The sequence below is a fragment of the Macaca thibetana genome, chromosome 2 (genome assembly GCF_024542745.1).
Source record: "Macaca thibetana thibetana isolate TM-01 chromosome 2, ASM2454274v1, whole genome shotgun sequence".
NCBI classification, from domain to species: Eukaryota; Metazoa; Chordata; class Mammalia; order Primates; family Cercopithecidae; genus Macaca; species Macaca thibetana.
The window spans coordinates 74403761-74425992 of record NC_065579.1 but is presented as its reverse complement, the minus strand read 5'-3'; the positions used below and the strand labels follow the sequence as shown (position 1 = coordinate 74425992).

Genomic DNA, 22232 nt, shown 5'->3' with positions numbered 1-22232 from the left:
ATGCCATGATTCTGTCACAATACAACACACCTTTGTAACCCCATTTCCTTTGCCTAAAGTGCCTTTTCTAAACATCTCTCCATTGCTAACTTCTATTTGTCTTTCAAATCTCAAATTGATATCCTCCCAGAGGAGCAGTTCCTGAACCTTCTAGACCTATGATGCCCAATATGATAGCCACCAACCATGCCTAGTTATTGAGCACTGAATTATGGCTACTCTGAATTTAGATGTACTGAAAGTGTAAAATACACCAGATTTTGAAGGCTTAGTATGGAAAAAAAGTCAAATATCTTAGTAATAATTTTTATATTGGTTACATGTAAAATATTTTGGACATATTATTAAACAGAATATAATTTTGAAATTAGTTTCCTTTTTTAACTTTATGTGTCTAAAAGAAAACTCAAAATTATATGTGGCTTGTATCAAATTTTAACTGGACACCAGCTGGCCTAGATAAGCCCCTTTTTTCAGTGCCTTATAGTTATTTCTTTACTAGCATTTGTTTTATATTTTAAAATTACTAGACTGTCTTCTGCACTAGACTGCAAGCACCTTAGGAACAAGAGGCTTTCTTGGTCAACATAGTAATACCAGAGGTAAGGCTGCTAAAGTACACACAGACAATCTTCATTATTTTTTTATTCCATATTTGCAAATTTGCATACTTGACATAATTTACTTATAATCTCAAAATCAATATTTGCAGTGCTTTTGAAGTCATTTGTGAACACACAAAGAGACTTGTGCCACCTAACGCACATTTAGCTGAGGTCAAACACAGTGATGCTCTCCCTTCTTGTTTCAGTTGTCAAACTGTAAACCAGTATTGTTTTCAGTCTGTTTATCACCAGTTTTTGCATTGCTGTGCTTTTTGTTGGTGATTTCACTGTACGAAATGGCCCCCAAACACTGTGCTGAAGAGCTGTCTAATGTTCCGAAACACAAGAAAGCTACAGTGTGCCTTACAGAGAGCATATGTTAGATAAGCTACCTTCAGGTATGAATTACATTGCTGTTGGCCATGAGTTTAATGTTAATAAATCAACAATATATAGTAAATCAGGTGTCTCTAAACAGAAACACACTAAAAATCACATATTAACAAATGTTGTGGCCCAGAGGCTCAGAGGAACCTAACCCTGTATTTCCCTTAGGAGCACCAGTTTAGTATTTGCCAATTCAGTGTTCTTACTGATTTCAGGAGAACTGACTGTATTTATTGAATAAGTGATGCCCAGTCATTTGATTCCAAACCCAAATCTTTTGTGAATGCAGTATATGTTGGTAGGTAGAGCAGTGACTCTGGAACCAAACTGCCTATGTTCCAATCTTGGTTTTCTGACTTACTAGCTTTGTATGCTGGGGCAAATTGCTTAACTTTTCTCCTTTTTCCATAACTAAAAATGCAGGTTAAAACAGTACTGTTAATATTTGCCAGGGCCTGGGTGTAGAAGGAGGAAACTGATCACGAAAAGCCACTAGAAAACTTTTGGAATGCGGGAAATATTCCATATCTTGATCATAGCAGATGATCAAGATATCTTTTTCAAAACTCATAAAAAGAAAATGGACAAATTTTACTTTATGTGAATAACTTAAAAAGGTTAAAAATAGAGAGCAGCAGTCACAATCAAAGGAATAATGCACATCAAAAATTTAGTACACTACCTGCCTATATAAATACTAAATACTATTAGTGATCATTCTAAAAACAATAGGGAAAAGTTAGGAGGTATAAGGAAAAGCAAAAACACCTAATGAACCGAGATTCTAATCTGGCTCTTTCTTTTTGGGGGGTTGGGCGTGGGGAGGGGGGTGGTCTCACTCTGTCACCCAGGTTGAAGTGCAGTGGCCTGATCTCGGCTCACTGCAATATCCACCTCCCAGGCTCAAGTGATCCTCCCACCTCAGCCTCCCGAGTAGCTGGGACCACAGGTGCATGGCACCACACCCACCTAATTTTTTGTATTTTTGGTAGAGATGGGGTTTCACCATGCTGCCCAGGCTGATCTTGAACTCCTGAGCTCAGGCAACCCACCTGCCTCAGCCTCCCAACGTGCTGGTATTACAGGCATGAGCCACTGCTGTAATGGCTCCTTCGTATATTAGCTAGAGGCTGAATGCAGTACATGAGAGGGCAGTAACTTATTGCAAAAGTTAAATTGGACATGTTTGAAAGATATGTGAAAACTGTAGAGGCACATAGGAATGTGAGGTATGGGATTATTCATGAGACAGCAATAGGAAATCAAAGTACCACATAAATACGGGTGTGGAACGGGAAATAATTTCCTAGGTCACCTCCCCAAGAGGATACTGTGGTGAGTTGTGAAATGAAAACTGTGAAGGGGGAGTACATCTCTTTTAAGAACCTTTCTATTGCAGTCTACAAGCTCTAGATCAATTTTGAAGACCATCTAAGCGTTCTAATGTGGCACAGTTAAACCCCAAACTCTAAGGAATGCCAATGCCAGGAGGAAAGAAGGCATGAGGTGGCAGAACACCTCTCTGGACCCACAATGCCGTAGAAGTCAGACACCCTTCGCCTCCACAACTTCACAACAGCCTTTGCTGTGAGAAGTGGATTAATTCATTTCACTGCTGGCTTGTTAGCTGGCGGATGCTTCAGGAGTTCCTACCCGGGGGAGCAGCGCTGACTCTACAGGGGCACCCCGCGCCAGTCGCTGCCAAAAATCTCACCAAGGGGTGAATGGGGTCCTCAGGACCCGCGGTGCCGAGCTAGGTATTAAAATACCGCACCTGAGTTCTTCTTCAAGGACCAGGAGGCGGTTCGAACCCCAAGAAAGGCTGCAAGCTGAACCAGAAGCTCAAACCTAAAGTTCGCTTCACAGCCAGCCACACTGGCACTCGCTGAATCGGCGCGCCTCGCGAGTTCTGACAATTGTCATGTGATAACTGCCACGCACCTGATAGCAGAGGCCACTGGATGCCTTGCTTGGTTCCCATTAAAGTCGACTGCGACCCCAACGCAACAAACCTAAGAGTTGGAAGGCGCAAGTTCCTCTGCCAGCGAGCTCACCCTCGGCAATCAGACTGCTGAAAGTGCGCTCCACGCCGGAAGTGCACTAATCCGCAGCACGTGGGGTTGCCAGGGCGCTCTTCACGTGACTGGGCGGAGCCTCAGGAATCTGGTAGCCAATGGTAGCCCGAGAGGGCGGTGCCTGTGACGCTCCGGGGCCTATCCCGGAAATGGGGCTGAGGTGGGGGCGGGTAAGGGCGGGGAGGCTGGGGTGTGGAAAGTGTGGCGGCCCCGCCCCGTCTCTTGGAACTGCCGCGGCCGCCACCGCCGCCGCCGGCGCCGCAGCTGTAGGGGACCAGCGCGGGTACGCAGACGAAAGGCACTCTTTGCCAGCTGAAAGGTGAGGACCTGGGGAAAAGCTGGTGGGGATGGGGCCAGAGCGAGGCAGGGCCGGGGAAGGCGCCCAGAGCCAAGCGCTGACCGAGGGAAGGAAGGAGAATGGATGGGGGAACAGAGGCGAGCGCGGGACCGCCGGGGCTCAGGCCCTGGTGGGGCCGGGCCGAGCTGAGCCGAGGATGCCGGCAGAACAGGGGGCGCCTATGCGGCCGCGGCGGCGGCGTTGAAGGGTGGAGGGCGGGGTGCGCGCCAGCTAGCAGAGGGCCGGGTGCCGCCGGCCAGGTTCTGTTACCCCGCATCCTTCGCGGGGACGTGCGGCCTGGGCTGGATACCCCGCAGCAGGGTTCGGGGCGGCGGCCGAGTGCTGGGTGGCGCGGGAAGGTCGCCGGCTTCTGCGGTGGGGCGATGGGGGCCGCAACCTGCTGTTTCCAGCGCGGAGGAGCGCCCAGGGCGGGTGTCCCCACCCTCAGCGAGCTCTTCTGCGACTTCTCATCCCACCTCCCCAAGCAATAGCTGGAAAAGTTTGTAGAGGCCAGAGTTAGAAAGTGTCCACTAGTCTAGGGTGGGTGTTCCTTACATGCAGAAATAACAGGCCCGTGATGCTTGGCACATAACTTGTCCGAAATGAGACGTTTCCGTGCCTACATACCCGTTGTTGAAAAGCAAACACAAACTTTTTGTGTGTAGTTCCCACGGAAAAACTACCATCTCCCCAGCCCACCATGGCGGACGAAATTGATTTCACTACTGGAGATGCCGGGGCTTCCAGCACTTACCCTATGCAGTGTTCGGCCTTGCGCAAAAACGGCTTCGTGGTGCTCAAAGGACGACCATGCAAAATAGTGGAAATGTCAACTTCCAAAACTGGAAAGCATGGGCATGCCAAGGTAAGTGCCCTTGCAGATCAGGCTTTGGCTTTGGCGTTGGAACTTTGATCATTTGTGTTCCGTTACAGATCATGAGATTTCTATACTTAAAATTTTGTAATAAGCACTGTTTTTTCCTTCCCACAATTACTGGGTGATCAGTTATTACGTTGAATACTGAAAGGTAGCAGTCCCTTCTTGGGCCCTTAACAATGTTCATTAACTGGGAACTGAAACTTTCCTGAATCCTGGTGACTTAGAAGATCTATTCAGTTTACAGATAAGAAAACCTGTTCCAGCAATTCTAAGAAACCTACACTTTATTTTTCTTGTGTAATCTCATAATTGAATCACTGGACTATATTGGGTCTTGACATGTGATACTGTTTAGTTGTTTACTGCCTCCTAATTGTAAGACCACTACTTTTTTTTAAGTAAAATCAGATGACCTTGGAAGGCGGAGAAAAGGAATCTGTCGTAATCAGCGTTGGTATTGTGCTCTTGTGTGTGTAATGAGTGATATACTTGGCAGAGATTAAACAGGTTTCCTGTTCTCCTCTGTTAGGTTCACCTTGTTGGAATTGATATTTTCACGGGCAAAAAATATGAAGATATTTGTCCTTCTACTCACAACATGGATGTTCCAAATATTAAGAGAAATGATTATCAAGTAAGCACTGATTTTCTTTAGAATGTTGCTTGTTACTTCAAGGTGCAAATACTTTGTACTATCAGTAATAATTTGACAAAACCCAAGAGTAGTTTTGTAGGTTTTTCTAACCAATTATTAGGCACCACCTATCTTAGAAACTGGAGAAATAGTGATGTTTAACACTTGTACCTTTTCTAGGATTATTGCTAGTTTGCTATTTTTTTTCACATTCTTGCATTTTTTAAAAAGTCAAATACTTATTAGTGCTCCTCAGGCCAAGTGACTGCATATTGCAATTAAGTCCAATGTTTAGTAAAAGTACTATTCTCTCTGTTATTATATATTTCTTATTCTAATTTAAAACATCCCTCCTGGATGTTTTGTTTCTTTTCACTGATCAGACCTAAGACATTCAAGAAACTACTGAAATTCATGTTCCTACCAAGTTTTTGTATTAATGAATGTTAGTCAGAACCTGACATTCTTAAGTAGGGAAATAAGTTGAAAGCCATAAATATAAAGTACATGGTCACTGAGTATGGTGAAGAAAACACGAAAACTATGTAATTGGTTAAATTACGTTCAGTGACCATGTTGTGACCTTTTGCTAAATTATATGTGTAAATTTCAAGTTTTAGTTCCAGCTATACATTTGGGTAGGTCATATTTAATGATAGCATTTTGTTGTTTGGAGTACTGATGATAACCAAATAATTGACCTTATAGGATGTGGAAGCTCAGATTACTCATAACTAAAGCTTTTCTTGAAAGTCTTCAGTTTCTACATCAAGCATATCATATATCAAACTCATTTCTGCTCATTTTACATAGTAAAAACTACATAGTTGACACTGGTATTTGTTTTATCCAACTTAAACTGATTTTTTTCTGTACCCTTTATTGTATAAATTTTTTTAATGTTGCTATCAACTGCACTTATGCAATGATTTCCTTTTGCTGTTTGTCCACATGCAAACATACTTTTTTGTAGTTTTAATCTAGTAAACACTTCTATGTTTTCATTTTCCGACTTGTCATAAATGTTTTCTAGGTTGCTTTGAAGTCTTTGTAGAAATTTGAATTGTCTTGCAAGTGGGTTTTTTTAACCAGGTAGATCTGAGTTTGGATCTAGTTCTGTCACTTTCTAGTTGGATGATTTTGGACAAGTAATACAACCTTTCTGAGCCTGTCTTCTCATCTACAAAATAGGGATAATATGAGGATTAAATGAGAAAATGTACCCCGTAAGAACTCCATAAGTAGATATGTACCAAAAAGTACTGTTCTGTTTCCCCCTTTTCCTATGTAAAAATTCTACTTAATCATTTCATTATTGTTGGAACACCAAATTTGATGTGGTTCATAGTGGGTGCTCAAAAAAATTTGTTAAATATATATTCTACTTAATCATTTCATTATTGTTGGAGCACCAAATTTGATGTGGTACATAGTAGGTGCTCAAAAAATATTTGTTAAATGTGTGATTACTGAATATGGTAAGGATAGTACAGTAGGCTAAAGCTGAGCATAGAATTTTGTCAAAATTGGGTTTCTCTTCATCTTAAAATGTGAATGCTTCAAATATTCAGTATTAATTATATTCAGTAATATTCATTCAATATAGAATGCTTTTGCCTGTTGCATGTTTCAGAAAGATGGTATCAGCAGTTCAGATAATTACTATTATACTATGTTAAGGTTAGCCAGTCATTTATCGGAGCTCAAGACTTAAAGGAAAAATTTGATTTGGGTCCTAGACTAGGATGAGGCGAATGAAGCGAGGGAGGCTCTTGCCTCAGGCACAAAGTTTTAGAGACAGAAGTAGTAACAATGACAAGCCATATAGGAGCTCAAGGCGCAAAGAAAATTCTGATCCCATCTTTATTTAAAATGTTGGTATTTTATCATAGGATTTTTTCATTAATTCTAATTTTTTAAAATATTGCATTAAAGTGCTTATCTGGTCACTGAGGTTTTTTTGGTGCCTTCTTTAATTTTGCACCCAAGACAAGTGTCTTACTTCACCCTTGTCCCAGCCCTTGGTGTACACCGCACTGCAAAGTGGGTAAGAGGATGATTTAAGCCAGTCAGGCTTGGTCCTGGTCTCTACTTTGGCACTTAATAGCTGTGTGACCTTGGTTGACAAGTTACTTAACCTGTTTTGCTTTAATTTCTTTCTTTGTAAAGCAAAGACATAAATAATAATGTCTTATGGGATCATTTTGAGGTTTTATTAGTTAATACAACAATGCCTGGCATAGAAATTACTCATTATTTCTCAGCTCTTCATTTTCAAGTCAGCATAGAAAACTTATTTCTGTTAATTTTTTTTAAAAAACTAGTTCTCCAGCCTGGGCAATGTGGTGAAACCCTATCTTTACAAAATACGGAAAAAAAAAAAAAAATAGCCAGGCATGGTGGTGTACGCAGCTGTAGTCCCAGCAGACCCAGAGGCTGAGGTGGGAGGATCACTTGAGCCCCCAGAGGTCAAGGCTGCACTGAGCCATGATCACTCCACTGCGCTCCAGCCTGGGCGACAGAATGGGACGCTGTATCAAAAAAAAAAAAAAAAAAAAAAGTTCTGTGAGCCTTTCTATTTATATTTATTGTGCTTTGGTGATCTTCACTTACCTAACCAAGTGCCTTGATTAAATACCTACTCATTATTTGGCTGTGTGTAATCCTTTATATTTGCTGAATTCAATATTTTGAGTGCCAGTTTGGCAGTTGGCTAAAGAGAAATATGTATTCTGTTCATTATAGTAATTAAAAAGTAAACAGGAAACAAAACATATTAATATTTATAGTTTTAATTTTATGTGTTTTAAAATAAGTTCAGAATGAAAGAAAAAATGTCTCCTGACTTCTTTTTCAAGATTAGCTTGGATTAGAATTGCTTATTTACATTACTTCTCCCAAAAGTAGTTATAGATGTCTGGGACTCAGTGATGGTGTAAATTATAAATACATCCAGATATAACTTTGGGAATCCCCAAATTCATAGAGAAATGCTTATTCAGACGTTAGTACACTCTGGAATCATATTTCTTTGGAAAGTTCTGTGTTGATATAAACCTCACCACAAGTTAAATGCCGTTTCTGCATTTACTAAAGTTTTACCTGCCATTTGAAGAACATTTTCCAGAAGGAAAACTAATTACTACAGACACATAAAGTACATATTGTGGATCTTTGGATTATTAATGAATTGCCAAAACTGTGACTATTAAATCCCAGTATATTCTTCAAATATGTAGTATATTATTTGAATGTTGAGATACGTTAATTGAATTCAAATAAGTAGTATATCATTTGAATGCTGAGATGTGTTAATTGAATTCCAATAAGTAGTATATTATTTGAATGTTTAGATATGTTAATTGAATTCCCTGAGCTTAAAGTCTTTCTATAATTTTTACCTGTTTCATGGGAATCCTTGTGTTCTCAGATGGAAGCAGTCTTTCTTTGGAAATAGAAAACCTCTAAACCAATAGGGCCCAATATTGCAAGGACTAGAAGCAAATATTTGTTACAGGATCATTAAGGGTAATCATGAGAAGAGCCACTAACTTTAGTTCCTAGACCTGTGTATTCTATTATGGGAAAAATAGCACCATATATTGAAATATATTGTAACCTGCCAAAAACAACACTCTAGGCCAACAAAGTACCATCCAGCAGGTACCATATGTGAGTCTTCACTAGGCCGATCCACAGAGGCAAGCTGTTTTGGAATGATAGGGTACATGAACCAGCGAATTATCTGGGTGTTTCACTCCCTCGTTACTTTGCCTGTAAAATTAGTTTTCTAGTCAGAAGTGATGCAATGTGAGATACTATGACAGGAGTGAGGCATTCTGTAAATTGGGATGAGATTTTAGCAGAAGCACTGCAGGCAAGAAAGGCAAATCCATATGTAGAGTAAAACTACTGCAATAAGAAAAAATTGCTGCCTGTTTCATGATGGAAGGGGTGCAGTCAGGTGACCAGCTGTTCTTCTGGGGAACATATCAAGACTTCTTGTTCATTTGTTCTATGTTCTTCCTCTGCCATATCAAGACTCTCCTGTTTCTGTGAGGTTTTCAGTAGTGGCTGTAGTCAGATCAGTATTGGTGAGAGAAAGCCTGTGTCATTGATCCCACTAAGCAAAGACGAGGGAAGCTACAAAGAAGCTGAGGTCAGGTGCAGTGGCTCACACCTGTAATCTTAGCACTTTGGGAGGCCAAGGCGGGCAGATCACAAGGTCAAGAGATCGAGACCATCCTGGCCAACATGGTGAAACCCTGTCTCTACTAAAAATATAAAAATTAGCCGGGCATGGTGGTGCGTGCCTGTAATTCCAGCTACTCAGGAGGCTGAGGCAGGAGAATCACTTGAACCCGGGAGGCAGAGGTTGCGGTGAGCTAAGATCCCGCCATTGCACTCCAGCCTGGGTGACAGAGCGAGAATCCATCTCAAAAAAAAAAAAAAAAAAAAGGCACCTGTATGTCTCTACAAAAAATACAAAAATTAGCCAGTGTGGTGGCACGCACCTGTAACCCCAGCTACTCGGGAGGCTGAGGCAGGAGAATTGCTTGAACCTGGGAGGTGCAAGTTGGAGTGAGCTGAGATCACACCACTGCACTGCAGCTGGTGACAGAGCGAGACTCGGTCTCAAAAAAAAAAAAAAAAAAAAAAAAAAAAAAAAAAAGCTGAATGGCATTCACACATTCACAGTGAGAATCACCTTGTACACCTAATTTTTTAGAGCCTAATCTCTACAGATTCCCTTGGGTGAGCATTCATGTGGACACATTCTTCAATTATTTGGAGAGGTCTGTAAACATACCGCTTCTCCAAACCTTACTGTCAGCAGTTTTCCTATCTTGTTCTTTCTGTGTCCTTAACCTTCCAGCCAAATTGTTAGCTACAGCTGCTAATCAGTGCAAATACACACTTCTGGTTCTGTCTTCTTTCAGGTCCAGTGCTTGAAGTTCTTCCCAAACCCACTTTCAGGCCGACCCCTGAATGGCGGCGTCATCATATAATGCATAACCATCTAGAAACCATTGTGAATATTTTCCTTTCTCAGTCATAGGCAACTCTCCATCAAGTCATTGGTATGAGCTGAGGGAGAAGTGTCAGTGTGGTAAGAGAAGGTGTTTTCTGAGTCTGAGCCACTTCTTTTTTTTTTTTTTTTTTTTTTTTTTGATTCAGAGTCTTGCTCTGTTGCCCAGGCTGGAGTGCAGTGGCCGGATCTCAGCTCACTCACTGCAAGCTCCGCCTTCCGGGTTTACGCCATTCTCCTGCCTCAGCCTCCTGAGTAGCTGGGACTATAGGCGCCCACCACCTCACCCGGCTAGTTTTTTGTATTTTTTAGTAGAGACGGGGTTTCACCGTGTTAGCCAGGATGGTCTCCATCTCCTGACCTTGTGATCCGCCCGCCTCCGCCTCCTAAAGTGCTGGGATTACAGGCTTAAGCCAGCACGCCCGGCCATCTGAGCCACTTCTTATACAACTTGTTTGTACGTTTAGGTCCTTCTCAAGCTGATCTCATATACGCTACTTCCACTCAATGATGGAGAGCTGCTGTGCCTTCCCAGTTGTGTGGCTTGGTGGGTCAGATGAAGGGTCAGGTGATGGTGGTGTTATTTGCTTAGGCTGTATAATAATGGTGATCAAGCATTCAATCTCTACCAGGAACCAGCAACTCTAAGGAAGTAGCACAAGAGTGCTACACTCTGGGGGAAAAGAAGGAAGAAATAAAAAGGAATAGGTGTTACCTAAACAAGTCTGGTTGTTTTGAAATAGATTGAGAAAAAAAATTAAATTCAGAAATTAGAACTAAGAAGGCACCTGGCCACGCATGGTGGCTCACGCCTGTGATCCCAGCACTTTGGGAGGCTGAGGCGGGCAGATCACGAGATCACGAGATCACGAGTTCGAGACCACCAGTGAGGTGGAGGTTGCAGTGAGCTGAGATTGCGCCACTGCTCTTCAGCCTGGTGACAGAGCTAGACTCTATCTCAAAAAAAAAAAAAAAAAAAGAGGAAGGCACCTGTAGGGATAATATACCTTCTCCAGCCTTCTGTTGTATATCGGTAGTACAAATGAGGCAAAGTAGTTTCCCAATAATTCCCCCTTTTCAGTGTTCTTTCCTATTCTGACTACATCTAAGACAGAATCTGTAGTCACTAACTCTCCCCACACTCCCTTTTAGATCATGTTTTGCTTCCTTAGCTTACTGTGCCTCCCAGCACTTAGTGGTTATGGTGCTTGTTCTAGAATTCATATATACTATAGCATTTTTTGTTTCACTTTTTATTGTGGAAATTTTCAAAATGTAGTATAATGAATCCTGTGTACCTGTCACTCAGCTTCAACAATTACCAGTGTGATTACTTCTGTCTCTGCAAGTTTTTGACAAAGACACTGGGTCATTTCTTCTGTAGACTTTCCCACTGTATGGATTTTGCTAATTGCATTTCCTTGTTTTTTAACATGTTCCTCTGTCCCTTGTGTTTCCTGAAACTTGGTAGTAAGATGTAGAGTCTTGATCAGATTCAGTTCAGATTTTTATTTTCTTCCTTTCTTTCCTTTAACAGGACTACTCCATAATGTTCTATGCAGTCATTAGATAAATAAGTCTGATTGTTTCTCCTTTTGTGATATTATCAGATATGTGATCACTGTCTCAATCTATTAATTGGAGGAGACAAAATTTATGATCTGTCATTCCTTCATTTGTTTTTCTTAGCCAGAATACTCCTATAAAAAGAAACTTCCCTTCATCAATTTTTGTTTGTTTACCTTAAGAGAGAGTGTCTGTGTGTGTAGCAGGGGTGGTTGTATTTGACTCTTTCCCTTTAAGGTACAGTTTATAAAATAAATTGGTTCCTGGCATCCACTGAAGATGACCAAATACATATTTTTTCATTATAAACTCAAACATTTAGACATACTTGTGTTTCAATCCACTGTTGTTATTGTCCTTATTGATTCTCACATTGTTCCATCTTGGCCAATGGGAGCTTATTCAAGTTAGCTCTTGCGTCCCTTTGACATGGGCCAAATTTTAATTCTCCTTGATAGCTCCTTGCTTTTTAGTACAACAGCTTGCTCCAGGTTCATCTTACACACTTCCTGATCTGGACCTGGAATTATCCAAGGAGCCCTGGATTATTTTAGTAGGAAATAAAAAATACCACATTCTTTTTTTTTTTTTTTTTTTTTTTTTTTTTTTTTTTTTTTTTTTTGAGATGGAGTCTTGCTCTGCCATCCAGGTGGGAGTGCAGTGGTGTGATCTCAGCTCACTACAACCTCCACCTCCTGGGTTCAAGTGATTCTCCTGCCTCAGCCTCCCAAGTAGCTGGGACTCCAGATGCCATCACATCCAGCTAATTTTTTTATTTTTAGTAGAGACAAGGTTTTGCTATATTGGCCAGGCTGGTCTTGAACTCCTGACCTCAAATGATCTGCCCGCCTTGGCCCCTCCTGAAGTGCTAGGATTACAGGTGTGAGCCACTGCACCCAGCCAAAAATACCACATTCTGATAGCATTATAACTTCATATACTGTTCAGGAGCTTGGTACACCTTCACATGCCTTACATCTCTAAAGTTTTTTGACCCTCACCTCTGCTGTCTCCCTGCTTGCTACTAACAATAATTACTTTCTACCAAAAAAAAAAAAACTGTTCAAAAACATCTAAAAGTTATCAAATCAGTAGGTTTGTTTAAAGGTAAAGGACCAGAAGAAGATACTTATAACAATTTCCTTACCATCCCCACCTTCCAACTCTATGGAGTCAGAGAGAAGATGGAAACATTTGCACAAAAATATGCTTGGGGGCTTGACAGTGACACTGTTGCCTTTTTTTTTTTTTTTTTTTTTTTTTTTCCTTAAAGCTTGCAAATTACAAAGGGGGAAAGTGTAACTTTGGAGTGGAAAAATCTGGCAGATAACTACCTTAGGGTATCAAAATTGGCATCACTTGTAATGGGACAAATTGACATTTGCCTCCTGATAGGATACTCTGAGGGCACATCATTTGTATAGTATTCCTTTCAAAAATTTTACCTTAATCATGAGGAAACAGTGAGACAAACACAAACTGAGGAATATTCTATAAAACAGTGAACCCCCAGGAGTTTGAGACCAGTCTGGGCAACACAGGAAGACCCTGTATCTACAAAAATAAAAATAAATTAAAAAAAAAAAAGGCATAGTGGTTGTATGCATGTGGTCCCAGTGACTCTGGAGGCTGAGGTGGGTGGATAACTTGAGCCCTGGAGGTTGAGGCTGCAGTGAGTCATGATCATGCCACCACAGTCCTGCCTGTGTGAAAGAGCAAGACCTGGTCTCACAAAAACCAAACCCCCCAAAAAACAAAAAGTTGATGCCATGAAAGTTAAGGGGTTGGGGAAACTGTTAGAATTAAGAGACTAAACTGATATGATAGCCAAATAAATACAAGATATGACCCTGGAGTTAGGGAAATAAGTTGCCATCAAGGACAATACTAGGATAATTGGCAAATTTAAATATGTACTATATATTGAATAATAGGTTATCAGTATTAAATTCCCTGACTTTGAAAAATATATTGTTGTTATCTAAGAGCATATACTTGTTCTTGAGAAAAATACACTGAAGTTTTAATTGCTGAAAAGTCATGGCTGTTGCACTGAAGTATTTACTGCTGAAGAATCATGATCTTTGGAACTTACTCTCAATAGTTCTGTAAAAATAATAAGAATGTATATGATAGATGTTATTGTTGGATGTATACATAGAGAAAATAGTGCACATGTGATAAATGTTAACAATGGCAGTATCTAGGTAAAGGATATGGGATTTCATTGCATTATTGCAACTTTTCTATAGAACTTAAGATTTTTTAATAAATAATTCAATTTAAAAGATTGTATTAGTCCATTTTCACACTACTATAAAGAACTACCTGAAACTGGGTAACTTATAAAGAAAAGAGATTTAATTGACTCACAGTTCCACATGGCTGGGGAGGCCTCAGGAAACTTATAATTATGGAGGAAGGTGAAGGGGAAGCAGGCATGTTTTATATGGCAGCAGGAGAGACAGCAAGCAGGGGGGTACTGTCAAACACTTTTAAACCATCAGATATCATGAGAACTCACTTACTATCATGAGAACAGCATGGGGGAAACTGCCCCCATGATCCAATCACCTTCCACCAGGTCCCTCCTTTGACATGTGGGGATTATAATTCAAGATGAGATTTGGGTGAGGACACAGAGCCAAAGCATATCATTCTGTCCCAGGCCCCTTCCAAATCTCATGTTCTCACATTTCAAAACACAATCATGCCTTCTCTACAGTCCCTGAAAGTCTTAACTCATTCCAGCATTAACCCAAAAGTCCAAGTCCAAAGTCTCATCTGAAACAAGGGAAGTCCCTTCCGCCTATGAGCCTATAAAATGAAAAGCAAGTTAGTTACTTCCTAGATACAATGAGGGTACAGGCATTGGGTAAATGCTCTCACTTCAAATGGGAGAAATTGGCCAAAACAAAGGAACTACAGGTCCCATACAAGTCTGAAACCTAGCAGGGCAGCCATTCAGTCTTAAAGCTCCAAAATAATCTCCTTTGACTCCACGTCTTACATCCAGGGCACACTGATCCAAAAGGTAGGCTCCCAAGGCCTTGGGCAGCTCTACCCCTGTGGCTCTGCAGGGTACAGCCTCTGCAGCTGCTTTCAGTGGCTGGTATTGAGTGCCTGTGGCTTTTCCAGACACATGGTGCACCATTCTGGAATCTGGAAGATGGTGATCCCCTTCTCACAGCTCCACTAGGCAGTGTCCCAGTGGGGACTCTGTGGGGGGGATCGAACCCCACCTTTCCCTTCCACACTGCCCTAGCAGAGGTTATCCATAAGGGCTCTGCCCCTGCAGCAGACCTCTGCCTGAACCTCCAGACATTTCATACATCCTCTGAAATCTAAGCGGAGGCTCCCAAACCTCAACTCTTGCCTTCTGTGCACCTGCAGGCCCAACACCATATGGAAACCTCCAAGAATTAGGGCTCACACCCTCTGAAGCAACAGCCCAAGCTGTACCTTGGCCCCTTTTAGCCACAGCTGGAGCTGGAGTGGCTGGGATACAGGGCACCAAGTCCCAAGGCTATACAGAGCATCAGGGCCCTGGGTCTGGCCCACGAAACCATTTTTCCCTCCTAGGCCTCTGGGCCTGTGTTGGGAGGGGATGCCATGAAGACATCTGGAATGTCCAGAAACATTTCTGTGAATTTTTTTTTTTAAAAACTAGTTCTCCAGCCTGGGCAATGTGGTGAAACCCCATCTTTACAAAATTTTCCCCATTTGCAACATTTTCCCCATTGTCTTGGCTATTGATATTCAGCTCCTTGTTACTTGTGGAAATTTCTGCAGCTGGCTTGAATTTCTTCCCAGAAAATGGGTTTTTCTTTTCTACTATATGGTCAGGCTGTACATTTTTCAAACTTTTATGCTATTCTTGCCTTTTTTTAAACATGAGCTCCAGTTTTAGATCATCTCTTCGTGAATGCATATGACTGTATGCTTTCAAAAAAAGCCAGGTTACCTCTTGAACACTTTGCTGCTTAGAAATTTCTTCTGCCAGATACCCTAAATCATCTCTCTCAAGTTCATAGTTCCACAGATCTCTAGGGCAAGGCAAAATGCAGCCAGTCTCTTTGCTAAAGCACAGCAGAAGTGACCTTTGTTCCAGTTCCCAGTGAGTTCCTCATCTCCATCTGAAACCACCTCAGCCTGGACTTCACTGTCCATATTACTGTCAGCATTTTGGTCAAATTCATTCCACAGGTCTCTAGGAAGTTTCAGACTCTCCCTCATCTTTCTTTCTTCTGAGCCCTCCAAACTGTTCTAGTCTCTGCCTGTTACCCCGTTCCAAAGTGGCTTCCATATTTTCAGGCATCTTTATAGCAGTGGCCCAAACTCCTGGTACCAATTTTCTGTATTAGTCCTTTTTCACACTGCTATGAAGAACTACCTGAGACTGGGTAATTTATAAAGAAAAGATATTTAATTGAGTCACAGTTCCACATGGCTAGGGAGGCCTCCGGAACCATGGCAGAAGGCGAAGGGGAAGCAAGGCACATCTTACATGGCGGCAGGAGATAGAGCAAGTGAGGCAGGAACTGCTAAACACTTTGAAGAGAACTCACTCACTATCACGACAACAGCACTGGGGAGACTGACCCCATGATCCAGTTGCTTCCCACCAGGTCCCTCCCTCGACATGTGGGGATTACAATTCAAGAAGAGATTTGGGTGGGGACACAAAGCCAAACCATATCAAAGATTAATTTGTTCTCATTATTTTTGTTTTTCATAGCTTAGTTTTATTTTTAAAAACTCTAATTGTATTTAATATAGCAATTTATTTTATAAGATGTTTAGGGTTTGTAAATGCATTGTTTTACTAGATGTTTTATATTTATACATTTCAAATTTGAAATGCTTTATATATTTCATGCCACAGTTTATGATTCTTAACTCTTAAAAAATAAAATAACTCCATTACATACATCGTTTTCAAAATATCAGTATTATTATTTGGCTTCTGTGTTTCAGTCACTAGTGGCACAGTAGGAACATTTAACTCTTGAAATAGACAAGCTCTGCTTTAGGGAATAACTAAACAGAAATCAGAAAGTTTTGCCTTGGAATGTTGTGGTTGTTTAAAAATTACACTTCAAGCTAGGTGGATTGGTGCACACCTATAGTCCCAGCTCCTGGGAAGGCTAAAGCAGAAGCTCACTTGACCCCAGGAGTTTGAGGCCAGCCTAGGCAATATAATGAGATCCCCATCTTTAACTATATATCCATATATATGTATATTTTAAAAATTACACTTCTACCTTAACCTCCTTGCTCCTACTTCTCTACCAGCCACCTCACAAATATTTGAGGGTCTAAGAGGTTAGTTAAAATTCTTTGTTGTAGCTCTGTAGGATTTCTTATTTTTGAGATTTCTAGACATAAAAACAAATTTCCTGTGGTAGATGGAGTTTCTGTGGAGAGCCATAGTCAGTTTTGATAGGCGCTGTATGTGGAGGAGAACAATCCCAACGATATGTCTGGGTTATATCGTAGTGGTTTACAGGGGTTCAAGGGCCATTGTCTTTGATTCCTTTTGTAGATATTAGCAGCCGGTATTCTGGATAATAGCCTTTTATAAAACGTATTAGGATTCTAGGCATACTAATGGTGTACATGCTTTCATTAATAGAATAAATGAGTGGAGGTTGGTTGTTTCCTCATTCCTGTAGTAAAAGAAGTTCAGTGGTATCAAAACTGCTTTTTTGCAGGTTGGGTTGACAACTGTGGTTTTTTTGTTTTTTTTTTTCTGCTACTGTTATCCATACACTAGTAGATTTTGTTGTTGTTGTTATTGTTGTTGTTGTTGGCTGAAGACCAAAAATTTTCCACTTAATTTTGCTCATACTCAAATTAGAAAATGCATTGTTTGTAATAGCAAAAATAACTTTTATGCCCAGTAATATGAAATTGGTTAAATCAGTTATAGTATGTCCATGCAGCTATGTGGTAGTTAACTAAGGTAGGTTTATATTTTCTGGTTAGAAAGTATTTCTAAGACATATTATTAAGTCAAAACAGTTCACTGTAAAGTACTTAAAATATCCCATTTAAAAAAAAAAAGCAACTATATTTATTTTGTAAACATAAATGGAATACACTGTAAAGAAACCTAAACTGTTTAATAATGCAGAGATTGGGTATGAGAAGTACCGGGAGGAGTAAACTTATACTTCCATTCTGTACACATTTTATATTTTTTATATTTTTAGCATTTTTAAATACCAAGAATATTAATGTATTACTTTGTACTTACAAGAATATCAATTGCAATTTAACTATGTAAACATTACAAAGAAGTGGATATAATCTAATCAGCACAAATGATATAATTTCTTCTAATAGCTGATATGCATTCAAGATGGTTACCTTTCCCTGCTGACAGAAACTGGTGAAGTTCGTGAGGATCTTAAACTGCCAGAAGGTGAACTAGGCAAAGAAATAGAAGGAAAATACAATGCAGGTGAAGATGTACAGGTAAAGACTTAGAGAAGGATTGTTTTTGAAAACCATTTTGTAAAAACTTCAGCCTCAACTAGTTAACATAAAATACTACATATGGAATGTGGTTTAAAAATACTACTAAAATGTTGAAAATGATCTCTCAGGCAGGTTTTCCATAAAACCCTTAGAGACTCATTACCAAAGAAAGTATCAAAGTTTGTTTTTGCTACATCAACATTACTCTCAAACCCAAATTTGTTCTGAAGCTCTGCAGCTGACCCTTTTTTTGTTTTGTTTTGTTTTTTGAGATGGAGTCTCCCTCTGTCACCCAGGCTGGAGTGCAGTGGCATGATCTCGGCTCACTGCAACCTCCGCATCCCGGGTTCAAGTGAGTCTCCCCTCAGCCTCCTGAGTAGCTGGGATTACAGGCGCACGCCACCACATCTGGCTAATTTTTGTATTTTTAGTAGAGATTGGGTTTCAACATGTTGGCCAAGCTGGTCTCAGACTCCTGACCTCAGGCGATCTGCCCACCTTGGCCTCCTAGAAGTGCTAGGATTACAGGCCTGAACAAGGCGCCTGGCCCTGAGCTATTCTTGCAGGTAAGAAATTATGCTAGTAGAGTGTTAAAAAGTGAAGGAGATTTACTGTCTTTGTTAAAACTTTCAGAAATGTAATGTGTAGTAAGTGTTCAAACATTTATAGTCATTTTTCCTTTTCCCTGGAAGTTGTCTTACAAACCACTATTTGAGAAATTCTGCTTTGGAAAACTGTAAAGAAAGTAGCTTGTTTTGGAATACCCCTTTCAGAAGTCCCTATGTATGAAATATCCACAAATATACAATATATAATGAACTAATTATATCTTCTATGTGTATTGTCTCCTGAATAACCTTTTGCCTGCTTTTTTCCTTCTAGGTGTCTGTTATGTGTGCAATGAGTGAAGAATATGCTGTAGCCATAAAACCCTGCAAATAAATGGAAACATCAGGCATGAACACTGTTTAGGTCTGAATCAACTGCAGATCTAATTTGGTTCTAAGTTGTCACCAAAGCTATAGCCTTCATAAGCAACCTCATTTCTTTTTTTAATTGTTTTCAGAATGTGCTGGGTTAGTTTTGCAAGCAATTGATAATTTTTAAAAATTATCAATATGTATAATTTTTTTTTAATTTTGTAGGTATGTTTCCTATAATATTCCTGTGGTTTTCAGTATGTCAGTTCAAGAAACAAACAAGATAGCTTCAGCAGATGTGACGTCTGAGCAAATCATTCCTGTGTTTTAGTTAAATGATAAACCAGGGTTTTAAATCAAACAATGTAGCATAAAGTGGTATTGAAGTACCACATTTAAGTTGAACTACTCTGCATTAATTACAGATTTAATATTAAATGAACTGATTATGTACTGGAATTGTTGCAGTTTCAGCCTGTGTAGGGCAAACACAAATCCTTAAACAAAAATCATGTTATCCAAAAGTGGCAGTTATTTTGGCGGCCACATGCAACCACGTAATTACTTTGGTCATACTATTTATCAAATTGTTGGCAAACTTGATGTAACCTTAGATGGTGGGTTTAGTCCCTTCTTATGGTTGGCAGAAGGGCACTGAACTGTTGGGTGAAAGTTAGCAAGTAAGATTATAAGGAAGACACAAAAGACAGTGGCAGAGAGGGTTCATTAAATCTATACATTTTTATGTGAGGACTTTGTAAGTCAGTATAAAAATGAAGTTGCTTTTCAGTTGTTTTTGCTTTTAGCTTTGCCCCCAACATATAAAGGGAGTGATCTGCTTTACAGGATACTATGCAATGCTTGTTTTCCAACCATGTTTAATAAATACTACTATTTATCAGTAAATACTCCTTTCCAACTTTTTCTTTTTTTTTTTTTTGGAAACTGAGTCTCACTCTGTCAGCCAGGCTGCAGTGCAGTGGTGCCATCTCGGCTCACTGTAACCTCTGCCTCCTGGGTTCCAGTAATTCTCCTGCCTCAGCCTCCCAAGTAGCTGGGACTACAGGTGTGCACTACCACACCCAGCTAATTTTTTTTGTATTTTTTTAGCAGAGACGGGGTTTTCACCATGTTGTCTAGGCTGGTCTTGAACTCCTGACCTCAGGTGATCCGCCTGCCTCAGCCTCCCAAAGTGCTGGGATTACAAGCATGAGCCACCACACCTGGCCCATTTCCAACCATTTTTAAGTAGATTTTTTGACACTAATGTATTTATTAAATAAAAACTGAGAATTCCTTAAATTGATTTGGAATTTTTGTTAATTTTATGTCCTTTTTGTTCTAAAGTGAATTGAAAGTGAATCATGGAAGCAACATTACTTTATATGAATATTATTATTTAACTTATTTTAAGTATATGCATTTTTTTCTGATTGTTGTGTGACTTAATTCAGTTGCTGGTGTGAAATATAAGTAATAAATAATTCTATAAACTGAATTATTTTAAAAGGTATTTTAGGTGACACCACTGCATTTCTATTTAATCTTTTGAGTCATATGTATATTATTTCCAGAATTTTAGACATTATCACAGGGTTTGTGAGGACCTTTGACTCAGTAACAATCATCATATTGGAGCAAAACACAGAACAAAATCACTATCTCAGAAATACCTTAATTCTCCAAGACTGGCTCTTAGACTTCTCCCATCATGCCTTGACCTCTAAAAAGTGCTTTGTTCCTATCTTCTGAAGGAAAGTATATCATATATGATGATGTAACTGATCTAATCAGTGACCGGTAATAGCATTAGTAACAGAAGATCCCAAGTTTTAGCTGCTTAATTTGTACATACTTTTAAATCTTGTCTTAGCCTCAGCAAACACATTTGGGGAAGAAGCAAGATACTTTAAGAGAAATGCAAAGAGGAAATTTCTAAAACACAAGAAATAGTGAGGTTGTAGTTAGTCGTTTTTAGTATAACATTTTAGCGTTTGCCCATCTAAAGCACAATTAAAATTAGGCTACATTCTTTCCAGTATTCTATTTAAGTACCTACTACATACTGCTCTAGTTTCTTAGTACTCTGCAATGTGTATCTTCATTGCTACTGGTTGGCATTGTAACTCATAGGAATTCCAGAAAATTATTAATCTGTGCTGCTTGCAGGTCATTCCTGTGGCCCCTCTTAACCATGCTGGTGTTATGATTTAGTATTAACTCTCGATTAGCATGCCCCTGTTCTTCCTAACTTGTAAAATTTCACATATATTTTCAATTGTGTACAAATTAAGGGTGTACAAATTATAATAATGCATCTCTGTCTTCATACTTTGAATGGCAAAAGCTGTTTATGCATAAATATTTTCATTTTAAGTAATATATGAAGTGTAAATACTCTTGATATATAAGTATAGATTTTAAAGATATGGGACTTTATTTTCACATAAGTCAATAGATATCTCTCTAGAACAAAATATTTCATTTAGTAAAGCTTTATAAATTATATTAAAAGGAAGTAGGGAACATGTATTTTTAAACATAGAACAGAAGTGACTTCATTCTTTTTAGACATCAGCAATGTTAAAGTTGATTCCTAATATTTGTTGTACTTTTTTGTAGCAAATGTTAAAAATCATGAGTTACCATGTATAGAATGTGGACTGTCATGTTGATAGATTGTACAATGATAAGCCATTTTTATCTGTATACATTTTACCAATTTATTAACAGGTTGAATATTTGTTTCTTTTTAGAACATTTTATTTATACTGTGAAGACTTTGTTATACCTTATTTGCTACAACATAGATCATATCATTGCTACTTTGACTTAGCATTTGCATCATAAATATAATTATGATGTTTTTTTCAGGCTCCCTTCCAGGGGCTGTCAGTCACTTGAAGAAATTGTTGCTAACCAAGCTCTTGACTCTGTTTCCCTTAATGATACAAGTCTCTGTACCAGCGCTTTCTGTTAATTACCAAAACTCTCCTGCAGTCAGAGCATGATATCTATAATAGGAGACACTGCAATAAAATGATCAGGCTGTAAAATTTGGAGACACAATTTTTCATTACAACACAATTTGCATGTGCACATGTACGCACATAGCTTTGTATGTTAGTTCTTTTTTCCAAATTCCCAACTCTTAAAAGTATTGTCTGGTGGTGCCTCAACTGTTGGTAACTTTTTTTTTTTTTTAATTTACAACTTTTCCAGAACTTGTTTTTGTACTTTAAGGTTTCTCAATTCGATTATTTCTAGTTGAGCTGTAATATGAATGCATTGTTCTCAGAGCTGTTTGTGCTAAAAG

General features: G+C 39.5%; 1 protein-coding gene across 1 annotated transcript; it reads left to right on the top strand.

Moving 5' to 3' along the window:
• Positions 1 to 3232: 3232 nt before the first annotated feature.
• EIF5A2 (eukaryotic translation initiation factor 5A2) lies at positions 3233 to 21972 on the top strand. Its single transcript, XM_050778279.1, has 5 exons — positions 3233 to 3386; positions 4070 to 4269; positions 4814 to 4918; positions 17862 to 17993; positions 18879 to 21972. The coding sequence occupies exons 2-5, from the start codon at positions 4105 to 4107 to the stop codon at positions 18936 to 18938; spliced, it is 462 nt and encodes a 153-aa protein (XP_050634236.1). The 5' UTR covers positions 3233 to 3386; positions 4070 to 4104; the 3' UTR covers positions 18939 to 21972.
• The last annotated feature ends 260 nt before the right edge of the window (positions 21973 to 22232 follow it).

What these genes read in the sequence shown, in the direction of transcription:
- EIF5A2 (XM_050778279.1), top strand. Translation starts at nt 4,105, where the DNA reads ATGGCGGACGAAATTGATTTCACTACTGGAGATGCCGGGGCTTCCAGC. An exon ending in GAAAGCATGGGCATGCCAAG is followed by an intron (nt 4,270 to 4,813) that starts GTAAGTGCCCTT and finishes CTCCTCTGTTAG; the next exon opens with GTTCACCTTGTTGGAATTGA. An exon ending in ATGCAGGTGAAGATGTACAG is followed by an intron (nt 17,994 to 18,878) that starts GTAAAGACTTAG and finishes TTTTCCTTCTAG; the next exon opens with GTGTCTGTTATGTGTGCAAT.